At 43.1% G+C, this 22,466-nt stretch overlaps 1 protein-coding gene across 1 annotated transcript in view; it reads right to left on the bottom strand.

The window, feature by feature from the left end:
• Positions 1-22,466, bottom strand: part of ACSS1 (acyl-CoA synthetase short chain family member 1) — a 101,212-nt gene that overhangs the window by 47,137 nt on the left and 31,609 nt on the right. Inside the window, exon 3 of the mRNA XM_056567580.1 lies at positions 587-786. Coding sequence (XP_056423555.1) covers positions 587-786 — 200 coding nt within the window. The remainder of the gene's footprint in view (positions 1-586; positions 787-22,466) is intronic.

Below are 22,466 nucleotides of genomic sequence, written 5' to 3'. Positions count from 1 at the left end.
ACATAGGTGATGATGCATGGACACAGCAGGACTAGTATGTGTCCAAACAGGCAGGGGGGGGCAGTTGTTTGACTGGATTTTTTACTATGAAATACTGAAAATTTTCTAATGAAAGCAATTGCAAAGCCTATTGGTTATACATGCTTTAAAACATATCAAAAGTTTTTGTATCTGACAGTGCCCATTTAAATCCTAGTCTGTGATTTATGTCTAGTTGGTCGTTGTCTGTAGTTGCTTTTCTGTTTGTTTTTTTTTTTTTGTTATTTTATTGTAGAATTTCGTATGGTTAAGGGAAATATATTAAAAGTTTGCAAAATGTGTGATGAATTTTGCACAAGAAAACCCTCACACTTCATAAATTTCTGACCACTGCATACACAACAGTAACACAATGTATACCAAATCAATTTCGCAAAAATCCCTTGAGATGTAGGCATATAAAAAATTTGTTACATTTTTGCTTAAAATGACACATTTGAAAAATGTCTCCCTACGTGTTAGCAGATCCTACCAAGAAGATCCAATGGGTATCATTACATGTTTGTTAACGTAGTACAAAAATTAGAGTAAAATACTTACTACTTACAATCATTAATTCGTCCAGTCAAAGATTCAGCACTGAAACCAGCAAAGACAACAGTGTGCACAGCGCCGATCCTTGCACAAGCCAACATGGATGCCACCGCCAGAGGTGAAACAGGCATGTAGATGGCCACTCTGTCACCTTTTTTGATTCCATACTTTTTCAGTGTGTTGGCAATTCGGCATGTGGTGTCAAGGAGCTCCCTGTAAAGGAACAAAGACAGATAACATTTACCCTAAGAACGTCTATCATTGTAATTTACAGGAAAAGAGTAAAATAATGAGCAATCCTGTAAGAATGGAATTGTCTACTTTAGACAACCACATTACAATGCATCTCCCACTCAGGACCCCTACAATTGGTCTAAGATCTACATAGTGTGACTATAGTGGGACCGCCACAAACTAGATTAACGTGACCTGTCCCAGTGATTAGACATGTGCAATGCATTTCGTAACAAATTCATTTTCAGGGTTTTTGTACATTTGGATCCATCCGATAGCACAAAAAAAAATCATATATGTGGACAAAACAGATAATCTGAAAAGACAATATGAATAAGAAAAATGAAATGACAAAATTCTGAATTATGAAGAAGACTAAAATGACAAAAACAAAATGAATAACGCATTTAAATATTTTCGTGACATTTCTGCCGAGCATAATAAAAATGAAGTCGGTTTTAAATGATTTGTTTTTCGAATGGGCAGTGTTTTTGTCATGTGCATCTTCTTTGGCCAATCAGCTTACCCCTTTCCGAGTCAGACTGCAGACAGGAAGGGGGTTGTTTATGTTTTAGGAGGAGGCAGAGCAGTTAAGGGAGATTTATAAAAATCTGTGCAGAGGAAAAGTGAAACAGTTGCCCAAACCAATCAGATTGTATTTTTTTATTTCTCATAGGCCTTTTTTGAAAAGTAATCTCATGAGTTGCTATGGGCAACTGCTCCACTTTTTCTCTGCACAGATTTTGATAAATCTCCCCACATTGTTTACCAAAAGAAACCATAATTTCACTCCAGCATAATGACTAGTTCAGAATAACAAAGACGATGAAACTAAGCTTAAGGTGTACCTGTCATTAGCAAAACTTTGTATATAATGTAGAAAATAGCATTCTATGTTTATTTGTAATATACATTGGTTAAAAAATTTGTATATTTTTGTTCCTGCAGCTATTGTCTGAGTGTCTCTGTGAGGAGTCCAAATACAGGAAGTGAGGGTGGACAAGCAGGGCTCTGTACACTGAGGACAAGCAGGGCTCTGTACACTGAGGACAAGCAGGGCTCTGTACACTGAGGACAAGCAGGGCTCTGTACACTGAGGACAAGAAGGGTTCTGTACACTGAGGACAACCAGGGCTCTGTACACTGAGGACAAGCAGGGCTCTGTACACTGAGGACAAGCAGGGCTCTGTACACTGAGGGCAAGCAGGGCTCTGTGCACTGAGGACAAACAGGGCTCTGCATGGAGGACAAGCAGGGCTCTGCACGGAGGACAAGCCGGGCTCTGTACACTGAGGACAAGCAGGGCTCTGTACACTGAGGACAAGCAGGGCTCTGTACACTGAGGACAAGCAAGGCTCTGTACACTGAGGACAAGCAGGGCTCTGTACACTGAGGACAAGCAGGGCTCTGTGACATGCTTCTGGCTCGCTTTTTTCATTTATAAAAGGGCCTCTTAAAAAAGAAAGAAGCGATTTGACCCCGGAAGAGTGGGGAGACAGAAGAGGGGATCTCCATCCTCCATCTTGGCAAATCTGATCCCTGCAGCCGATGCCGTGATCTGAATTGATCATGGCATCTGAGGGGTTTAATTATGACATCAGTGAGATAGCTGATGTCTGCCATTACCAGCAGGTCCCTGGCTGCTGATAGCCGGGACCTGCTGTGCATGATGCGACCACCGCTCCGATGCTCCCTTCATGTACAGGACATAAATGCACATCCTGGTGCGCTAAGTTCCAGTGCTTCAGGACGTACATTTACGTCCAATGTCCTTAGATGGGTATTCCAGGATTTTTTTTTATTTGACTATGCTACAGCGGCTGTAAAGTTAGTGTAGTTCATAATATACTGTCTGTACCTGTGTGTGACGGTTTTCTCACAATTCTTCTGTGATTATCGCCCCAATATCTATTTTTAACAGCATACAAAATTACTCATGTCTCGGGATTTCTTAGTTGCAGTGCGCCGAGACCTGACATCACTAGTCAGGAGATCAGAGGCAGTCTGTCTCCTGCTTCATTGGGTGGAGCGACCGCTAGGTGGAGAGAGACTATTTTGCAACAGCTGTAGGCACTCTGATTAGGAAACACTGGTGTTTTGCATTGAAGGGATCACAGGTGTTTTTCACTGGGTGGAGTGGCTGATGTGTGGCAGGGAGGAAAGGGAGCTCATACACAAACTATGGAACTATGGGACGTGAAGTTTAGAGAATGAAAACCAACAGGAAATACCCAGTTCTGGTCGGTATGAACTACTAAAATCACTTTATGCTGGATAACCCCTTTAAGGGGTTAAGATAACTCATTTTTTCTGTTGTGTGAATACCGAATGAGGTAAAAAAAAAAAAACAATGGAACAAAAAAAAAAATTTTCTTAACAAAACTAAACTTAATGAACAGAACCAAATTTTTCGGTCATGCACATATCTACTAGTGTTATGCCAAAAATTGTCAGATCGGTATACCCCTTTATCCTAACATGGCAGACTTAACCTGATGGCTGCATGGTACAAGCAATGATCGGTGGTGTACTCTGCCAATAGTTGATAGTGAAAAGCTGTTCAAAGGATCACTGGATGGTTTGGACGGCCATTCTCTTATATCGTTGTTGGCAGCACATCCCCACAGGGTGATGAAGAGCAATGATTTTTAAGCGTAAATAATCCCAATGATCATCCATTTTCAAACATTTCTAATATAGCCATAAGGTCTATCTTATCTCACTTTCAGTAAACACATCATTTCCTCTAGGGCATTGCTGGCTTAGCCGTATTGGTATGTTACTGTATTTGAGTGCACTGTATAGTTTATCTGTACAAATAAGGATGGATCAGCTAGCTGTATAACACCAGTATTACTAGTGTGTAGAGCAACCTGTAACCAGGTACACATTTCACATTATGTAATTGCTATAGGAATGTCTGTTATTTTTAACTGTATGACAGCAAACAGCACCATATTGTCCCAAAATTACAATGGCAAGTCAGTCATAATGGAAGGCTCCATAAAATAACTCAACCTACTGTACCATTACAAGGAAAGTACTATAGGGGGAATAAGAGGAAGAACCCTATGGGTATCATGTACTGTGATTCCCCTTTTAAACATGTAGTGAAACTTTGGTAGTTTCCATTTATTTAACTTCTCTGTCAAAAAGGAAAATGGTGAACAGTGAAAAAGATGGGAAATTACAGGGAAAACATTAATATATAGAGTAAAATACATTCAACCCTACTAAATTGACACAGAGCTCCAACAGTACACAAGGCTCTATATTTCAGCGCTGAATAATGAAATATAAATCTGGTCAACCTTGAAATTCACAATATCAAATTCCCGAACTTATCAAGTAGAACTGTGAACAAGGCCAAACACCTCTGCTTCCTAACATTCCTCATGGCTTTGTGAAATGTGCATTTCCATTTCTTCTGTCTCATATGGACTTGTTATCCTTTTATTCCCCATAAATCTGTATGTGCATTTTAGGATTCTGACCATAAAATGTAAAGGGTGAGGGAGGATCACAGCATGGAAGACCAGATATCAGGGCATAAAAAAATTCTCACTATATGACTGAATGACCAACATTAACCCCTTAAAGGGGTACTCCAGTGGTTAATTTTTTTGACCATATGGCATCTTCTTTGTAAGTTTAGTTTTTTTGCAATATACATGTGTTATATATTTTGGCAGCATGTGTGTGTTTTTCTTACCTGTTTGTTGGGCAGGAAGTTCTGTAGTTCAGAGGATTTTCTTTTACTGTTGTCCACAGTTCTGAGTCTGTTGTGGACAACATGTCACAGCTTTTTATTTTTTCTCTGTCTGCATGAGAGGAATAAGCCACGCCCCCTCATCCAGCTGAGTACACAGCTCCTCCCCCCCCTCCCCCCTGCTCTGTATTCTAAGGACACAGGTCTGCACAGTAGAAAGAACACAGAGAAGATAAGTATTATCTGAAGGGGAGGATGAGAAGGTGCACGGGCTGGGGATGTATGGACTGCAGGGGAATAAATCTCATACTGGGAATGATCTCTATGGGGGAGATTTATCAAAACATGTGCAGAGGAAAACTTGCCCAGTTGCCTATAGCAACCAATCAGATTGCTTCTTTCATTTTTAACAGGCCTTCATAAAAATGAAAGATGCAAGCTGATTGGTTGCTATGGGCAACTGGGCAAGTTTTCCTCTGCACAGGTTTTGATAAATCTTCCCCTATATGTAAAGGGGGAGGGGGGGACTCCTGAATGACACATGCTGGGAGTTGTAGTCCCTGTTGTGTGTTTGTTTGTGTATGCTAGTGTTTACAAACCAGTGTGCCTCCAGCTGTTGCAAAACTACAACTCCCAGCATGCCCTGACAGCCTTTGGGCATGCTGGGAGTTGTAGATTTGCAACAGCTGGAGGTACACTGGTTGGGAAACACTTTTCTAGCCTATTCAGCATACACATCATGTTACACCAGTGTTTACCAACCAGTGTGCCTCCAGAAGTTGCAAAACTACAACTCCTAGCATGCCCAAAGGCTGTCAGGGCATGCTGGGAGTTGTAGTTTTGCAACACCTGGAGGCACCCTGGTTGGGAAACACTGGTGTATGCCCTACAGAGGTATGTTGAACTACAACCCCCAGGAGACTACAGAGGCAGCATGTTGGTTTTATACCACAGACTGAAGACTCCTGAATGACACATGCTGGGAGTTGTAGTCCTTTTTGTGTGTGTATGACAGTGTATCCCAACCAGGGCTGATTATATTAGTGTGCTGTGTATAAGGGGGCTGACCCGGGAAAATAGTAGGATGGGTAAAGGGCGGAACAAAAAAAAAAAAAAAAGGAGCCGTCCCAAACCAGCAAGGCATGTGTCATTCTGGGATTTGTAGTTTTCAGCACAGCAAGAAGCAGGAAATAGAAGCAAAGATAGGAAAACAAAGTGGAGGATAAAAAGACAACAAAGAACGGAAATAGAGTAGGCTAAACAACAAGAATAGAAATGAAACAAAACAAATAGGGTAAGTCAAAAACGGAAAAACACGTTGACCACCGGAGTACCCCTTTAAGGACCAAGGCCATTTTGACCTTAAGGACCAGGCCAATTTTATTTTTGCATTTTCATTTTTTCCTCCTCGTCTCCCTCTAAAAATCGTAACTCTTTTATATTTTCATCTAGGGCTGGGCGGTATGACCAAATATGTGTATCACAGTATTTCTTTAACTTACGGCGGTTCCACGGTATATAACAGTATTTTCTCCCCCCCCCCCCAAATCATGTGACCCGCCAGCGCTGTTCTGACCCCCCCAACCCCCCCCAATCATGTGACCCGTGCATGGTGTTCGGCTCCCCCCCCCCCCCAAATCATCTGACCCGCCAGCACTTTTCTGCTCCCCCCCCATATAATGATCAGACCAGCGGGGTACTACTCACAGATGTCAAGCACTGCCCTCCTCCTCTTTGTTGGGGGCCGCCGGTGCTGGAACTCACTGTACGCCAGTGGTCTCCAACCTGCGGACCTCCAGTTGTTGCAAAACTACAACTCCCAGCATGCCCGGACAGCCAACGGCTGTCCGGGCATGCTGGGAGTTGTAGTTTTGCAACAGCTGGAGGTCCGCAGGTTTGAGACCACTGCTGTACGCTGTATTCCTATGCCCGGGGCTGCAAAAGATACAGAAAATTAACATTTAACTCACCCACCTCGGCCGCACGCTCGGGACGGGGGAGTGGCGTACTGCATCGGGTGACACCCTGACTGGCCAGGTTTCAGAAATGAGCATTGAAATAAGCAAAAATCAAAAAGTCGCAGTATGTATAGAAAAGTCGCACGTGCGCAAGTACATGCCACTTCTTTACACAAAAAAAAAACTACTACGGAGCTTGATAAATCTCCTTCTAGATGAAAACTTGTATGAAATGTCTTCCTTCTGCCTACCTCTGTTGTCATCTTCCTGCACTTATTAGCAATTAGCAACCCTTTCCTATGCCAAAATGGGATGTATCATTGGCCATTGTATATTGAAACCAACATTGAAGGAGTAGCTAACCCTGGCACAGGTAAAGAGTAGTACAGAACATGTAATACCTCCCTGTACTGTAGGGGGCGCTACCAGACACCAATCTGTGCATGCCCTTAAGTAATACAGGGGTTTTACCAGTGAAGTGCACAATCTGATCTGGACTGTCAGTAGCATTACATGTTGAGTTTGGTTCCAAGTTACATTGGTTCAGAAAAATGAATTACTAACGTTATTGAAATTTAAACTATGAATTAAACTATGTATTATGGCACATACACAGGAGATGAGTAAAAGGCAAGAGGGTGAACATCTAGAGAACGCTTAAAGAGTATCTCCCACCATCTGTTTTTTGTTTTTGCATAGCTTGGGGGTGTAGGGTAGATGGGGGTGTAGCTGTGCGGTTAATAAAGGGTGCTTGCTTAACCCTTTCTATTTGTGACACCAGGGTGAGGGCTATTCTCTGTATGCTTGTCCTACCGCCACCCATCCCAAGAGCGATAGGGAGATATTAAATAATTGAATGTCCACAACCAGAGATTTGCAGAAACTTGTCGGAACTTTTACTGAAGATTTTATGCAATAATGAACAGGAACAGTCCATATAACAAAGTCTATTAGAGCTTGACAAGTGGTTGGGACCTTGTGAGTCTATTGAGCTTAGGAAGGTAATTGTTGCGGTGATCCACTGGATTTAGGGGTTTAGATTCGGTCCAGTAATCACGCTAGCTTTAGCGGGGATTGAGATTTTAACTCACGGTTTAGTTTCATGCTGTGGCCGGCAGGCTTCTGGCCTAGCTTGTCTTTGTAAGTTGCGCAGATCCATCCTGATAGTCTGGCATCCACGAGAGCAGCAACCCAAGAGAGTGATCATTGGCTACAGCTCCCTTATATGGGCATGGGCTGGACTTAAGCTCACTGGTCCATAACAACTGTCAATCTTCTGTACAGAGAGTTATGGGTAACATGTGACCCAAGGACCTCCAAAGGTCCTCCAACATACCATAGAGGAATTAACACAGTCATATGACCGAAGGTCCTGCGACGCTACCAAGGTAAGTATACTATACTATACATTATATTAAATATATACACATTGAAATATTACAAGATTAGAAAAGAAAAGAGGCGACTAGGGGCCACCTGAGGGACCCTACCTGAATATAGTAACTCTGACTTTGGGGACCACCATACAAGGTACGGTATGCAATACGGTACCAGGACACCACTTTTTCATCTGTCCCTACCTATTGTTAATTTATCCTTAACCCCCTCCCTGCCTTTAAAAAAAATAAATTCTACTCACAAAGTCATCATCTTCATCTCTTCTTTCTTGCTTCGCTGTCCTCTCCCAGAAGCCGGCTTCCCCCGCATAGATGATCAGCGAATCGCATGGCAGGCTGATCCGGGGTCTCCTCCTCCCTGTTTAGCAGTACATGTGTTATCCAGGGAGGAGGAGTATAGGAGTCTATAAATATACACCTGCCAAGACCCGGGACCGAGATTTTACAAATAATGGTTAGTATTATTTTAGTGTCTCCACTGTACATGCTGGGGTGGGGACAGGCTGCACGCGAATCCAGTCAGCCAATGCGCGCAGCCCCGGTATTCACTGCGCTCGCTCCCGCCTGTCTGATTGACAAGCAGGGAGTGAGCACAGGCTGAATGAAGTAGGACCGATTGCCCGGTCGGCATCGGTCCGAATTCAGGCGTGACGTCAGGCCAGGCTGCAGCCGGCCACTAGGAGGGAGACCCCTAGTGGCCGGTTTTCAAATGTAAAATACACCATGTTAATAATTTAAAAAAAATAAAAAAAATAATGGAACTATATTAGAGATATGTTGTAGTACATAAGTACTACAACATATAAAAAAAAAAGTTAGTGACAGTGCCCATTTAAACTCTAAACCTGAGTATGGGCCAAATCCAAATCGATTGGGTAGCACACCAGCTGTACACTTGTTGCCCTATTACAGTATTGAAGTTTTTTTTGCCCCAAATGCAAAATCTGTAAGAGGGCCCCACCAACCAAATGCCATTTATCTAAGTGTCTTCATATGTGGCAGAGGAGCCTTTGTTCTCCCTTAAACATCAGCCCCTAGGTATGGCTCTTGGTAAGCCACCTTTCTGTACACCGTAGCTTAGTATTATAAAATAAGAGTTAATCTCATTAAAACATGCATACTATTGGCCACCAGTCAAATCACAGCTGCCATTCTCCAAGGAAATGTGTAAAATGAAGTTAATGGCCAGATTGGCTACTGTAGGCCGCATCACCAGATCTTCAGTTTATGAATCCAGCATTGTTCGTAATAATTGACCCTGTAATAAGAGGCCAGTGATAAATACTATAGTCACTTCTGAAGCAAGTTGAACCTCATAAGATAGTTCTCTTCCAAGGCATAAATGACAGAAGACACATACCCTGGCATCTGAAGAAGACTCTGTCTGTAGGTATAATGTATTCAGTGGCGTTGCTAGGGTTGGTGTCACCCGGTGCGGTAGAAAATGGTGTCACCCCCATACCTACCCCCTCCCCCCAGTAAGTTTTTAGCCTGTTGTGACAGACACCACTGGTGTAGCGCATTGTGAGAAATTCCAGTATAATAATCAGATATACCAGCTGCCACAGAATAGGAAAGTGTTAAAGAAGTTTTCACCATTTAAATATACAGCTCCCAGAATTACTTAAAGGGGTACTTCTCTGGGAAACATTTTCTTTTATATCAAATGGTGCCAGAAAGTTAAACAGATTTTTAAATTACTTCTATTTAAAATCTTAATCCTTACAGTACTTATAAGCTGTTGTATTCTCCACAGGAAGTTGTGTAGTTCTTTCCAGTCTGTCCACAGTGCTCTGTCTGTCCATGTTAGGAACTGTCCAGAGCAGGATTGGTTTGCTATGGGTATTTGCTCCTACTATGGACAGTTCTTGACATGGACAGAGGTGTCGGCACAGAGCACTGTGGTCAGACAGAAAAAAAATTAAAAAAGAAAAGAACTTCCTGTGAATCACTTATACAGCAGCTAATAAGTACTGGAAGGATTACAATTTTTAAGTAGAAGTAATTTATAAATCTGTTTAACTTTGTAGCACCAGTTGACTAAAAATTTTTTTTCCAGTAGAGTACTCCTTTATGCAGTGGTGAGGTTATGCTGGGAGTTGTAGTTTCACTCATCATAACTGTAGAACTGACAAGTGACTACAGCTCTGATAGGACACAGAGAGGAGAATGTACAATGATATCAGTGACTACAGGTGACGTCTTCTCTATAGTGAGGAGAATGTACAATGATATCAGTGACTACAGGTGACGTCTTCTCTATAGTGAGGAGAATACACAATGATATCAGTGATTACAGGTGACGTCTTCTATAGTGAGGAGAATACACAATGATATCAGTGACTACAGGTGACGTCTTCTCTACAGTGAGGAGAATACACAATGATATCAGTGACTACAGGTGACGTCTTCTCTATAGTGAGGAGAATGTACAATGATATATGTGACTACAGGTGACGTCTTCTCTATAGTGAGGAGAATACAGAATGATATCAGTGACTACAGGTGACGTCTTCTCTATAGTGAGGAGAATGTACAATGATATCAGTGACTACAGGTGACGTCTTCTCTATAGTGAGGAGAATGTACAATGATATCAGTGATTACAGGTGACGTCTTTTCTATAATGAGGAGAATACACAATGATATCAGTGACTACAGGTGACATCTTCTCTATAGTGAGGAGAATACACAATCACATCAGTGACTACAGGTGATTTATTTTCTATAGTGAGGAGAATACACAATTATATCAGTGATTACAGGTGACGTCTTCTCTATAGTGAGGAGAATACACAATGATATCAGTGACTACAGGTGACGTCTTCTCTATAGTCTTCACTTATCTAATTCAGAAGAAACATACCGCCTGGTCCAGCTAAAACTTCTCTCTGCAGAATGTGACGCCCAGACGTCTCCTCACTAAGTCAGCGCATTCTCATCCTCTATATGAAAACAAGTATTATTATAAACCTGCCAGACACTGTATCCTCTAAATATAATACTACAATACACTATACTCTTTGATTATAAACCTTCCATACACCATACCCACTGAATATAATACTACCACACACTGTACATTCTGAATATAATACCAACACATACTGTACCCTCTGAATATAAATCTGCCACATACGGTACCCTCTGAATATACCGCCACACACTGTACCCTCTGAATATAAATCTGCCACATACTGTACCCTCTGAATATAAATCTGCCACACACTGTACCCTCTGAATATAAATCTGGTGGTGTTGCTAGTGGATGATGGGGGTGCTAGTACTGGGGAGGTGTTGCTGGAGGATGATGAGGGTGCTACTGGCCATCCCCCCTGGCAGTATCACCCCCATCATCCATCAGCAGGATCATCCTCCTGGCAGGAGCACCCCCATCATCCACCATCAGGATCTGCTGATGGAGGTGCTGCTGCTGGGGGGTTTGCTGGTGGATGATGAGGGTGCTACTGCCAGGGGGGAGCATTAGGTAGGCAGCAGTTCCCCCACTTAAGGTAGGTAGCAGTTCCTCCACATTAGGTAGGTAGCAGTTCCCCACATTAGGTAGGTAGCAGTTCCCACACATTAGGTAGGTAGCAGTTTCCCCACATTAGGTAGCATAGATTCCCCACATTTGGTAGTAATTTCCCCACATTAGGTAGCACAGATTCCCCACAATAGGTAGCACAGATTCCACACATTAGGTAGCATAGATTCCACACATTAGGTAGCAGTTTCCCCACATTAGGTAGCACAGATTCTGCACATTAGGTAGCAGTTTTCCCACATTATGTAGCAGCCTTCGCACATTAGGTAGCAGTTTCCCCACATTAGGTAGCATAGATTCCCCACATTTGGTAGTAGTTTCCCCCCATTAGGCCGCAGGTTCCCCACAATAGGTCAAAGTCTCCCCACATTAGATCGCTGGTTCAAACAACCCACCCCCCCTCCCCACACACAAAAAAAAAAAAACACACACACACACAACACAGAGACACACACAGATAGAGAGACACACACACAGTCAGAGAGACACACACTCACAGAGAGACACATCCACACAGTCACACACACACAGTCACACAAAGACAGTCACACAAAGACAGAGAGCCACACACAGACAGAGATAGCGACAGACACACACACAAACACACACATAGAGACACACACTCACCGACACACACACACAGTCACACACAGACCGAGACACACAAACAGAGAGAGTGAGACAGACACACACTCACTTACTCACCCATCCAGTGCAGCGCTCCTTCTCTCTGGGCGCTCTGCGAGTGACGTCACGTCCTCCTGCGCCGGCCCTGCGGAGGGACGTCGGACCGGCGCAACAGAAGACGTGGGGGCGCAGGCCGGTTCACTGTGCAGGTAACGGGGGGGGGGGGGTGCTAGTACGGAGGCGCAACAAGTGAGGACCGGGTGGGGGGGGGGATTTGATGCTATTACAGAGACAGCGCAAGTGGGGGCCGGGGGGGTGCTGCTAGTACGGAGACATGCAGCGCAACTGAGGACCGGCGGCGTACCTGGTGTCACCCCATCAGGATGGTGTCACCCGGTGCGGGCTGCACCCCCCGCACCCCGGTCGCAACGCCACTGAATGTATTCATCCGCTACTTTTGCTGAGATTTCTGCCAACAGTCTCTAGGAATGGACTTTCTATTCTCAAACTAATGACTACCTACATACAGAAGATTACTAGAACTGATATTATTTCAGTATTGTAAATGCCTCTTGATGTTACATATGATACATAACATTATTTTGGCTTTTTCCAACTATAAGGAAACAAAACAAAATGGATCCTGAATTTTAATAATTTGCACAGTCCCTGACAAGCTCACATTAACAACCCGCACTCAGATTTCCAGCACCACAGATGACTGTTCATTCATTTCAATGTTATCAGGTTATATATATCAGGTTATATTTGACTACAGTCTCAAATACAAATATTCGCTTTGTTACCCCTCCATATGCTTTAAAACCATCACAAAGCATCCAGCTGATGTTATCGGTGCCATGATCATCCCTCATCCTTCTCTGTGTTGTGTTTAAATGCACCATAAAATTATTCTGATAACAGTTGCCATTTAGTCTTCTTTCTTCCCAAATCTTCTTATCTTATCTATGGCTCATGCATACTGCAGAATCATGGATCCATGTTACACAGGTTTAATAGCCTGCTGTGGGGCTTTACTGTACCTCCGTGTTCATTTTACGGTACACAAACACATATGAAATGCATATGGAAAAACAATTGTGGCCTGTTTTTTGCATGTTGCATTATGCAGCATTATTTCTTCTAGGGAAGAATACATTGCCTTATTGGGGTTAGAGATTAGTGATGAGCGTCCTATATTCACAAATTTCGCATATTCGTTATATTCGCATATTAGCGTATTCAAGGAAGGAAACAGTGAGGGGGTGGGCAACCTTACTACTGGTATGTTGTTGATAACCTCTGACAAGTGTATTTGCATCATTCTAATTGGACCACAAGTGAAAAGAAGGAATATGCGAATATGTGCATATGCGGAAAAAAAGTGAATATTCGTAATTACAAATATTTAACGAATATATTCGCAACATTTGCAAATTTGTTAATTTGCTATATTCGTGATAGAAATTCGATATGCGAATATTCGCGCCCAACACTATTAGAGATAACTTGATTCCATTCTTACCACACTCTTATAAATACTTTTAGGCTGGGCCTTGTTCAGCATTGGCAATACTGGAGTACGCCACACTGAGGGAGATTTATCAAAACTGTCCTGCATCAATATAGACCAAACTACAGAGGGTTAGGCCGGTCTATTGTTCGCCTAATTTACCAAAGGCGCATGGCTCTTGATAAATTCTGCACACGGACTTCACGATCTATGCTTTAGACTTCATTTAAACCTGCTCCAACATGGTCTGACATTTCAGCGTACTTTCTCCCGATGCAACTTGTCGCTGAAAAGTAGCTTTTGATAAATTCTGCACCCATTCATTTTTTTGTCTAAAATAGACTAGAATGCATCATGTTCTTAAAATCCTCTAAAGGAAAAGTCACAGAAAAGTCGCACATATTTACACTGCAAATTTTCTGTGCGACAAATTTAGACAGGAAAAAACAGTCTAAATCCTTTGATAAATCTCCCCCATTGAGTCATATATTGGGTACAAATGATCAGAAATCTGACTATTTCTTATGTCATATAGGCAATTGTTTATACAGTGACCCCTCGCATGTTGAAGGCAGCATCAACATACGATGCTTTTGTATGTCGGGGCCATCGCATAAACGGCTATCCGGCAGCACAGACTGCTTCAGCTGCCACCGGATAGCCGTTTACGGTGCCCCGTGTGGTCCGCTGACGATCACTTACCTGTCCTCGGGGCTCCGGAGCGTCCTCTTTAGGATCCCCTGCATCGTCGGCGTTCTCCATCGTCGTCATCACGTCGCTGCACACGCCGTCCCGTCATCCAATAGGAGCGGCGTGCGTAGCGACGTGATGGCGGCGACGGAGCACGCAGATGCCGGGGAAGCAGAGGCCTTACCGGAGCGTCGGGGACGCGGCGACAGCGATGGAGGGCGACATCCAGGGCAGCGGTGACGGTCCGGAGCGGCGGGGACATGTGAGTACAACTTCCTCTAACAGTGGTCTTCAACCTGCGGCCCTCCAGATGTTGCAAAACTACAATACCCAGCATGCCCGGACAGCCAACAGCTGTCCGGGCATGCTGGGTGTTGTAGTTTTGCAACATCTGGAGGTCCACAGGTTGTAGACCACTGTCCTATACTTTACATTGCACGGATCCCTCAACATGCGATGGTTTCAACAAACGATGGTCCTTTTGGAACGGATTACCATCGTATGTTGAGGGACCCTTGTAAGGGCTTTAGTTAATATTTGTTGTGCAGTCATGAAATGTGTCTGGCAAAAAAATAAAATAAATAATGAATGACCTATTTGGATGTATTTTGTAAATATTATTGTTAGATATATTGTCTACTGTTTATACTGTACATTCATGTAGCGCTCACAAAACATGACCTTCATTGCTACATTTAGACACACAGTAACTTTTTCCTCCTAGATAGCTACGTAAGACTAGAATAGTGGGTTGAGTCCCGTACAATACATTTGTAACACTGTAATTTAAAATTCAGCTTCTTTATGCCCTTTAGAAATGAGTTACATTCTATCATTCTATATTGGGTCTATGTGGTATTCCCATGTGTTATGTATGTTTCCAGTTATCATAGCTATCTCCTGCTTTACAGTTTTGCTACATCACATCACTACGCACTCAGCTATAGTAAATGAGTTGTAAGAGATTCGAAAAACTTGGCTTCTTTCTTCCAGAAACAATGATTTTCTTGTCTATGGTCTGGGTTTGGCATTACAACTCAGTGAGAACAGCTCTGTACATATGACAACTGATAGAGCACATTAATTGCCATAGCCATAGCAGAGCTTCAACACTGTCACGTACCTGGATGCGGATGTCACGGAGCAGGTAGTGGATCCTCTACCTGTGTGGCTGATGACTCGGACCGTATCGGGGAGCGGAGGCTAAGGTGCCGCTGGTCTTCACCAGAGCCCGCGGCAAGGCAGGATGGATTTGCTGCGGCAGGCGACACCCAGGTCGGTACCCCCGATACGGCTTGACCACACAGGTACTGGGCAAGGCGAGGTACAGGAGGATGAGACAGAGGCGTAGTCAACATAGCAGAAGGTCAAGGCAGGCGGCAAAGGTTCGTAGTCAAAAAACGTAGCAAGTAAGTCTGGTAACACGGGTAGGCAAAACAGGCAATGGGAACGCTTTCTCGTAGGCAAAGTGCACTGAAGATCCGGCAGGGGTGTGTGGGAGGTGCAGGAACTTATAATTTGGTGTCAGGTGCAAGGACTAATTATGGGCACACTGGCCCTTTAAATTTCAGAGCTCCGCCGCTCGCGTGCCCTAGGAGACGGGGACGAGCGTGGCGGAGCCGAGTTATGGACGCAGCAGAACGGGGTAAGTGACGGGCTGGGACTCGCATGCGGGCGCGTCCCGCGATGCGAATCCCAGCCCCGCCGACAGACAGGGACCCCAGGACACTGCGCTCACGGCCGGAGCTTGCGGGCAGCTCCTAACAAACACCAGGTACAGACCATAACCAAGAGCAAAACTCTGGAAGAATGCATTCATGTGGTTTTTTACTTCCATACAAACCCTTTCAGGAACGTCAAGGTAGGTCTACAAGATTCCTACAGATTACAAATAAATGATACAGCATTTGAGTAGTGATGAGACTTATCATATTGACAGTGAATTAGATAACATTAGTTTAAAGGGGTACTCCGGTGGAAAACTGTTCTTTTTTTTTAATTTTTTTTTTTTTTTTTTTATCAACTGGTGCCAGAAAGTTAAACAGATTTGTAAATTACTTCTATTAAAAAAAATCTTAATCCTTCCAGTACTTATTGGCTGCTGAATCCTAGAGAGGAAATTCTTTTCTTTTTGGAACACAGAGCTCTCTGCTGACATCACGAGCACAGTGCTCTCTGCTGGCATCTCTGTCCATTTTAGGAACTGTCCAGAGCAGCATATGTTTGCTATGGGGATTTTCTCCTACTCTGGACAGTTCTTAAAATGGACAGAGATGTCAGCAGAGAGCACTGTGCTCGTGATGTCAGCAGAGAGCTCTGTGTTCCATAAGGAAAATAATTTCTTCTGTAGTATTCAGCAGCTAATAAGTACTGGAAGGATTAGATTTTTTTCATAGAAGTAATTTACAAATCTAATATAGTAGACAAGAAATCCAGTTCACTGTGCAGTTGTCTAATCGCCTGGACTGCTATGGCAGGCACACAATGCAGAGAAACAACAGAGGAAAATAGTCCAGCGAAAAGGGATTGTCCCAAATAAAATTCTTCTTTATTGTAGTAAAAGCCAGCATACAGGAACAAACATGGACAATGTGACGCGTTTCAGGTGTCGTAGTGCACCCTTAAGGGTGCACTACGACACCTGAAACGCATCACATTGTCCATGTTTGTTCCTGTATGCTGGCTTTTACTACAATAAAGAAGAATTTTATTTGGCACAATCCCTTTTCGTTAGACTATTTTCCTTTGTAATTTACAAATCTGTTTAACTTTCTGCCACCATTTGATTAAAAAAAAAAGTTTTCCAACGGAGTACCCCTTTAACATATATAACCTTTATTCATTTGCCACTAAAACCTCTTTCATTGCCACTATTTCTCTAAAAATGTTTCCTAAAACCTGCTGTGCACCGTGTTCTGACATTGTATATGTATCATGCAAAAGCGCCTCTGTTTAGAAATTTGCTCAAGGGCGATGAAAGATAAAGTTGGCAGAACAAGTCTAATCCAGGTTTAAGCTGTATAGACAGAAACCATTGGTTTCAGTCTTTGACATACACAAAACGTGTGCACTTTAAACAGTTTTCTACATATGTCTACAGTGAAACTGTAAAGCACATTTCTTGTGAGCGATTTTCAGCTTTATCACATTCTATGCATATTGGCCATGGTCTTGAAGACCATTGTTCAATGCAACCTTGGCTTGTTGTCAAAGAGGTTTTTATCGTTAAAGTTGTTTTCTGGCACTCAATTTCCTCTCCCTTATCATTTCAGTATACTGTGCCCTGACGAGAGGGGGCAGGTGCTTGTCTTGGTCATTGCATAGGGGCAAAACCATACCCACACACGATGTCCAACAGCTGCATTTCATTGCTGCAACATCAATACCATCTATTGGACATTGCATGTGGCCATGGTTTCGCCTACCTGCTACAAGCACCCACTCCCCTTCTTTCTCGAAAAACAGTATACCTCCAAGGCAACCAGAGAATGAAAGTAGAGTGCCAGCAGGCAGAACAGGTGGGACCTTTTCTGCTCCCTAGACAACTTCTTTAAAGGGGTACTCCATTGCTCACGTTTGTTCCAAACGCTGGAGCCAGCGCTGGGAGCTCGTGACATCATAGTCCCGCCCCCTCATGCCATCACTCCCCACCCCCTCAATGCAAGTCCATCCATGGGAGGGGGCGTGACAGCCATCATGCCCCTCCCATAGACTTACATTGAGGGGGCGGGGCATTACATAATGAGGGGGCGTGGTTATGACATCACAAGCCCCCCGGCGCTGACTCCAGTGTTTGGAACAGTTTGTTCCAAATGATGAGCAGCGGAGTACCCTGTTAAAGGAGTACTTTAAAGGATAGGGCATAACTCTGATTGCAAGGGTCCGACCACTGAGACCCCCCCCCTTTGATCTCTCACATGGGGATCCTCCATTACTGCCGCTCTACAAGGCTAATGCATGTGTCGTCAACCTCACTAAGGTCGACAGACATGCCCCCTCCATACAGCTCTATGGGAGAGGCGGGGATGCACGAATGCTGCATCTCCGCCTCTCCCATAAAGATACATGAATAGGGGTCCCATACAGGAGATCGCGGGGGGTCCCATCAGTCGGACCCCTCTCGATCAGACACTTATCCCCTTTTCTGCAAATAGGGGATAAGTGTCTATGGCTGCAGATCTCCTTTAAGGAAAGTGTATATATTAGGGAGGGACCCAATAAAAAAATGATCAAGTACCAAAGTTGGTGCAGAGGAGCTTGACTGTCAATACTCAATACCAATAATGAGTATAAATAGGGTCAGCTTTAACAATATAGATGGACATTTATCAACCGGTTTAGTCAGGTTTTCTTTACTATAATTGTCGCAAAATTGTCGCAACTGCGACTACTTGTGTTTTCGTGTGACAATTTGCATGAAGAACAAGAAAAGCAAGAAAATTCAAACTTGCTTAAGTGGTAAATTTTTCTAAATGGATTTGCTTTAGTCGGGTATTTATCAACTTCGACAGTCGCAACTGCGCAAAAAAAAGTCGCAACAAGGTTAAAAATTGACTAAATTTACTCCAGCTCAAACATGGAGCAGAAAAAGCTACTACCAAAGTAAAAAAGGAAAAATTGCTTACGTGAAAGAAAATTATCAACAGGCTGAAACCAGTTGATAAATAAGTCACACATAAGCAAAAAAAAAGTAAGGAAAAAAGTACTAAAAAAAATGGAATACATAAGCAAACATTGATAAATGTCCCTATACAGTCTTGTATATGTTGAACTGCATATGTTAGATACTTGCCCATGAAAATAATAATGGGGCCTTTGGGAGAGGTATGAGTCCATCGACTTTACTATATGCCATAATAAATAGTGATGGGGTCCGCAAAGGCCTCCCCTCCTTCACCAACACACCATTGTCAGTGAATAATGGTGTGTATGAAAAGTTCGAGCTATCTCTGCACCATTCACATGCAAAGGATGAAATATGTAGGAGAAGAAATCCAAGACATTCAAGAGGTAGTGGAATCAAGTCCTGTGTCATTCTGTTCCAACGTGAAGAAATATGCCATAAATCAGCAGCAGAAGGGGTTCATTTGGTACATGAAACTATAAAACATGTGCATGGAATGCTGAATTTCCCTGATATATAACAAAACAAAATAAAACGTTACTATATTACATAATATTAGGTACCACCTCATTTCCAACTCGTTTGGTTCTGCGGCTTTTCAAACACACTTGGGTCTAAAACATTATATTCATTATTCAAGTGTCCGGCATTCTTTCCTATACAGCCTCTTGTTGCTAAGAGGAACTCGTTCCCCACCGACACTGGAAACTTGGCACCAACTTCAGCTTTTCAAAATAGCTTCATAGCTTTGTCCTCAATCCCACCAGGCAAAGCTGAATCAGCCATTAAACACAACTTACCATAGTATAAGAGATTGACATCCTTTTACATTACCAGTATGAAAGTTTCAAAGGTTACAACGTCCCCAAGCTATCTCTCCTAGGCTACAAACTACATGTAAGGGTGGACATAGTGTAGTGTCCCAGTACACAATTATTTTGTGTTTGCCAGGAGAAAGAACAGGTTGGGTTGAATTACCGTATTTTTCGCCATATAAGACGCACTTTTTCTTCCCCAAAACTGGGGGGGAAAAGTTGGTGCGTCTTGTATGGCAAATATACCCCTATCGGGTCGGTCCCTGCGGCCATCAACAGCCGGGACCCGCGGCTAATACAGGACATCCCCAATCACGGTGATGCCCTGTATTAACCCTTCAGACGCGGCAATCAAAGCTGACCGCCGCGTCTGAAACGAAAGTGACACTAACCCGGCTGCTCAGTCAGGCTGTTCGGGACCGCCACGGTGAAATCGCGGTGTCCCGAACAGCTTACAGGACACCGGGAGGGACCTTACCTGCCTCCTCTGTGTCTCCTCTGATCCTCTGCATGGCCGGCGCTCTCCTTCAATGTCATCACGTCGTCGCGCATGCCGTCCCGTCATCTAATAGGAGCGGCATGCGTAGCGACGTGATGACGGCGGCGTGATGGCGGCGACGTGATGACGGCGACGGAGAGCGTGGATCCTGGGGAAGAAGACGTCCGGAGCGTCGGGGACACCACGGGGACGCGGCGACAGTGATGGAGGGCGACATCCAGGGCAGCGGTGACGAGCAGTGACGGGTCCGGAGCAGCGGGGACACGTGAGTATTAGCTCCTATACCAGTGGTCTTTAACCTGCGGACCTCCAGATGTTGCAAAACTACAACTCCCAGCATGCCCGGACAGCCAACGGCTGTCCGGGCATGCTTGGAGTTGTAGTTTTGCAACATCAGGAGGTCCGCAGGTTGAAGATCACTGTTGGATTCAGAATCTTTTTTTAGATTTTGCACCTTTAAAATTGGGTGCGTCTTATATGCCGGTGCGTCCTATAGGGTGAAAAATACGGTACATTATTGTCTAATATGATGTCCGGTTAACCTTCTATATGCTTATTATGTTTGATATAGTATTTCTTCATGCTGTTAGAGATAGCTCGAACTTTTCATGCACATACACTTAGCGAGGGACATTTCCTATCTGCATTGTTTTGGCACGACGTGACACATATATTCGGCGCAATTTTCAGTGTCAATCAAGATGGCCTGAATTTTTGAGCGTTTCAGAGTCAAGTGACCTATGTACGGAAAGTTATATATTTGTAAAGACCTCAGAAAGCGCTGGATATCACTTGAAGCAAATACGACTGTATATGACATTCACTTCTTTATTTGCCTTGTTCATTTATTGACATTTCTAACAGGTGGTGGTTACCAAACCGGTTTATAAAAGAAGAGGGCGTTATGCCCAGAAAGTTATGGCACAACATGCCCTGCACTGGATGATGAAGGTATTTGGCTCATGATTATCAATTGTTATTGTCTCAAGCATTGTAGTTGGGACATAAGAGGGAGCTCAAGAAAACTGCATTGAATTGTGGTTTTCAATGGTGGTGGTCTTCTATGGATAGTGTATGGTGGACTGGAAATTCTCACAAAATCTTGCATGCATAAGAGGGTGATTTTCTCAAAAAGCCGGTCTTTTCAAAAAAGCCTTCATTGTCTATAAAATAAGTAGAATAATGTGACTAGACAATGGATAAGACAAGTGCTTCAGACCATGTAACAAGATATGGAATGTCATAAGTGATCCTTGAATGAAAGGAGTTTCTGCTCACTGTTGGGGACTAGGGAGCCCAACGGACTCAATTTACGTCAGGATCTCATACTTACTTATTAATGTTTATCATTGCCATATTATCCCCATGGCTCTTTCTCCGATTTCCCTATTTTTTCCTACACCTCTATATATATATATATATATATATATATATATATATATATATATATATATATATATATAGAAGAAAAAATCTTGTCCACAGCACCAACGTTCATGAAAAAATGTGTGTTTTATTCCATAAAAGCTGTCAATACAACAGCGACGTTTCAGTCAGCTCAACCTGACCTTTCTCAAGCATTGTCAGCATGGTCAGGTTGAGCTGACTGAAACGTCGCTGTTGTATTGACACCTTTTATGGAATAAAACACAAATTTTTTCATGAACGTTGGTGCTGTGGACAAGACTTTTTCTTCTGTTTGAAAGATGATCCCCTAACCAAGGACCCAGCAGCTGCGTGCACCCCCCTACGATATTTTTTCTTCCATTGGCTGTGCTGTTCTTCTTCTACTACTATATATATATATATATATATATATATATATATATATATATATTTCTATATAAAATATATAATATGGCAATGTGCTATTAATATGTATGGATAGTTGAATTTAAACCGTTGAGAAAGTGCTGGAGATTTTCCCTGTACATAACCCTGTGTGTTTATATATGTATATATTCTTCATATCTTTTTTTGTATCCAGGTATTTATATGTAATAGGTGGATTATATGTCTGGACCCATGCCGCTTTTTATACCTATCCTGATTCTTTGTTTGTGTTAATGACCATGTGACTAGATATCTGTGTATATAAGTCCATTATCACACTATATTCTTATGCCATGACTAAGGGCTCAACAGCCCGAAATGCATAGGCGACTGTCTCCTGTACTATTTGCTATTCTGCATATTGAATAAAGCACCGGATTTTACCTGCTACTATTGTGCCGGACCTCATCTATTGTCTTTCTACTCACTGACACTTATTATTTTTTGCTC

Source organism: Hyla sarda, chromosome 3 (assembly GCF_029499605.1).
Source record: "Hyla sarda isolate aHylSar1 chromosome 3, aHylSar1.hap1, whole genome shotgun sequence".
Classification (NCBI taxonomy): domain Eukaryota; kingdom Metazoa; phylum Chordata; class Amphibia; order Anura; family Hylidae; genus Hyla; species Hyla sarda.
Note: the sequence above shows the minus strand (reverse complement) of the source record. Positions and strands in the feature narration are given on the sequence as shown.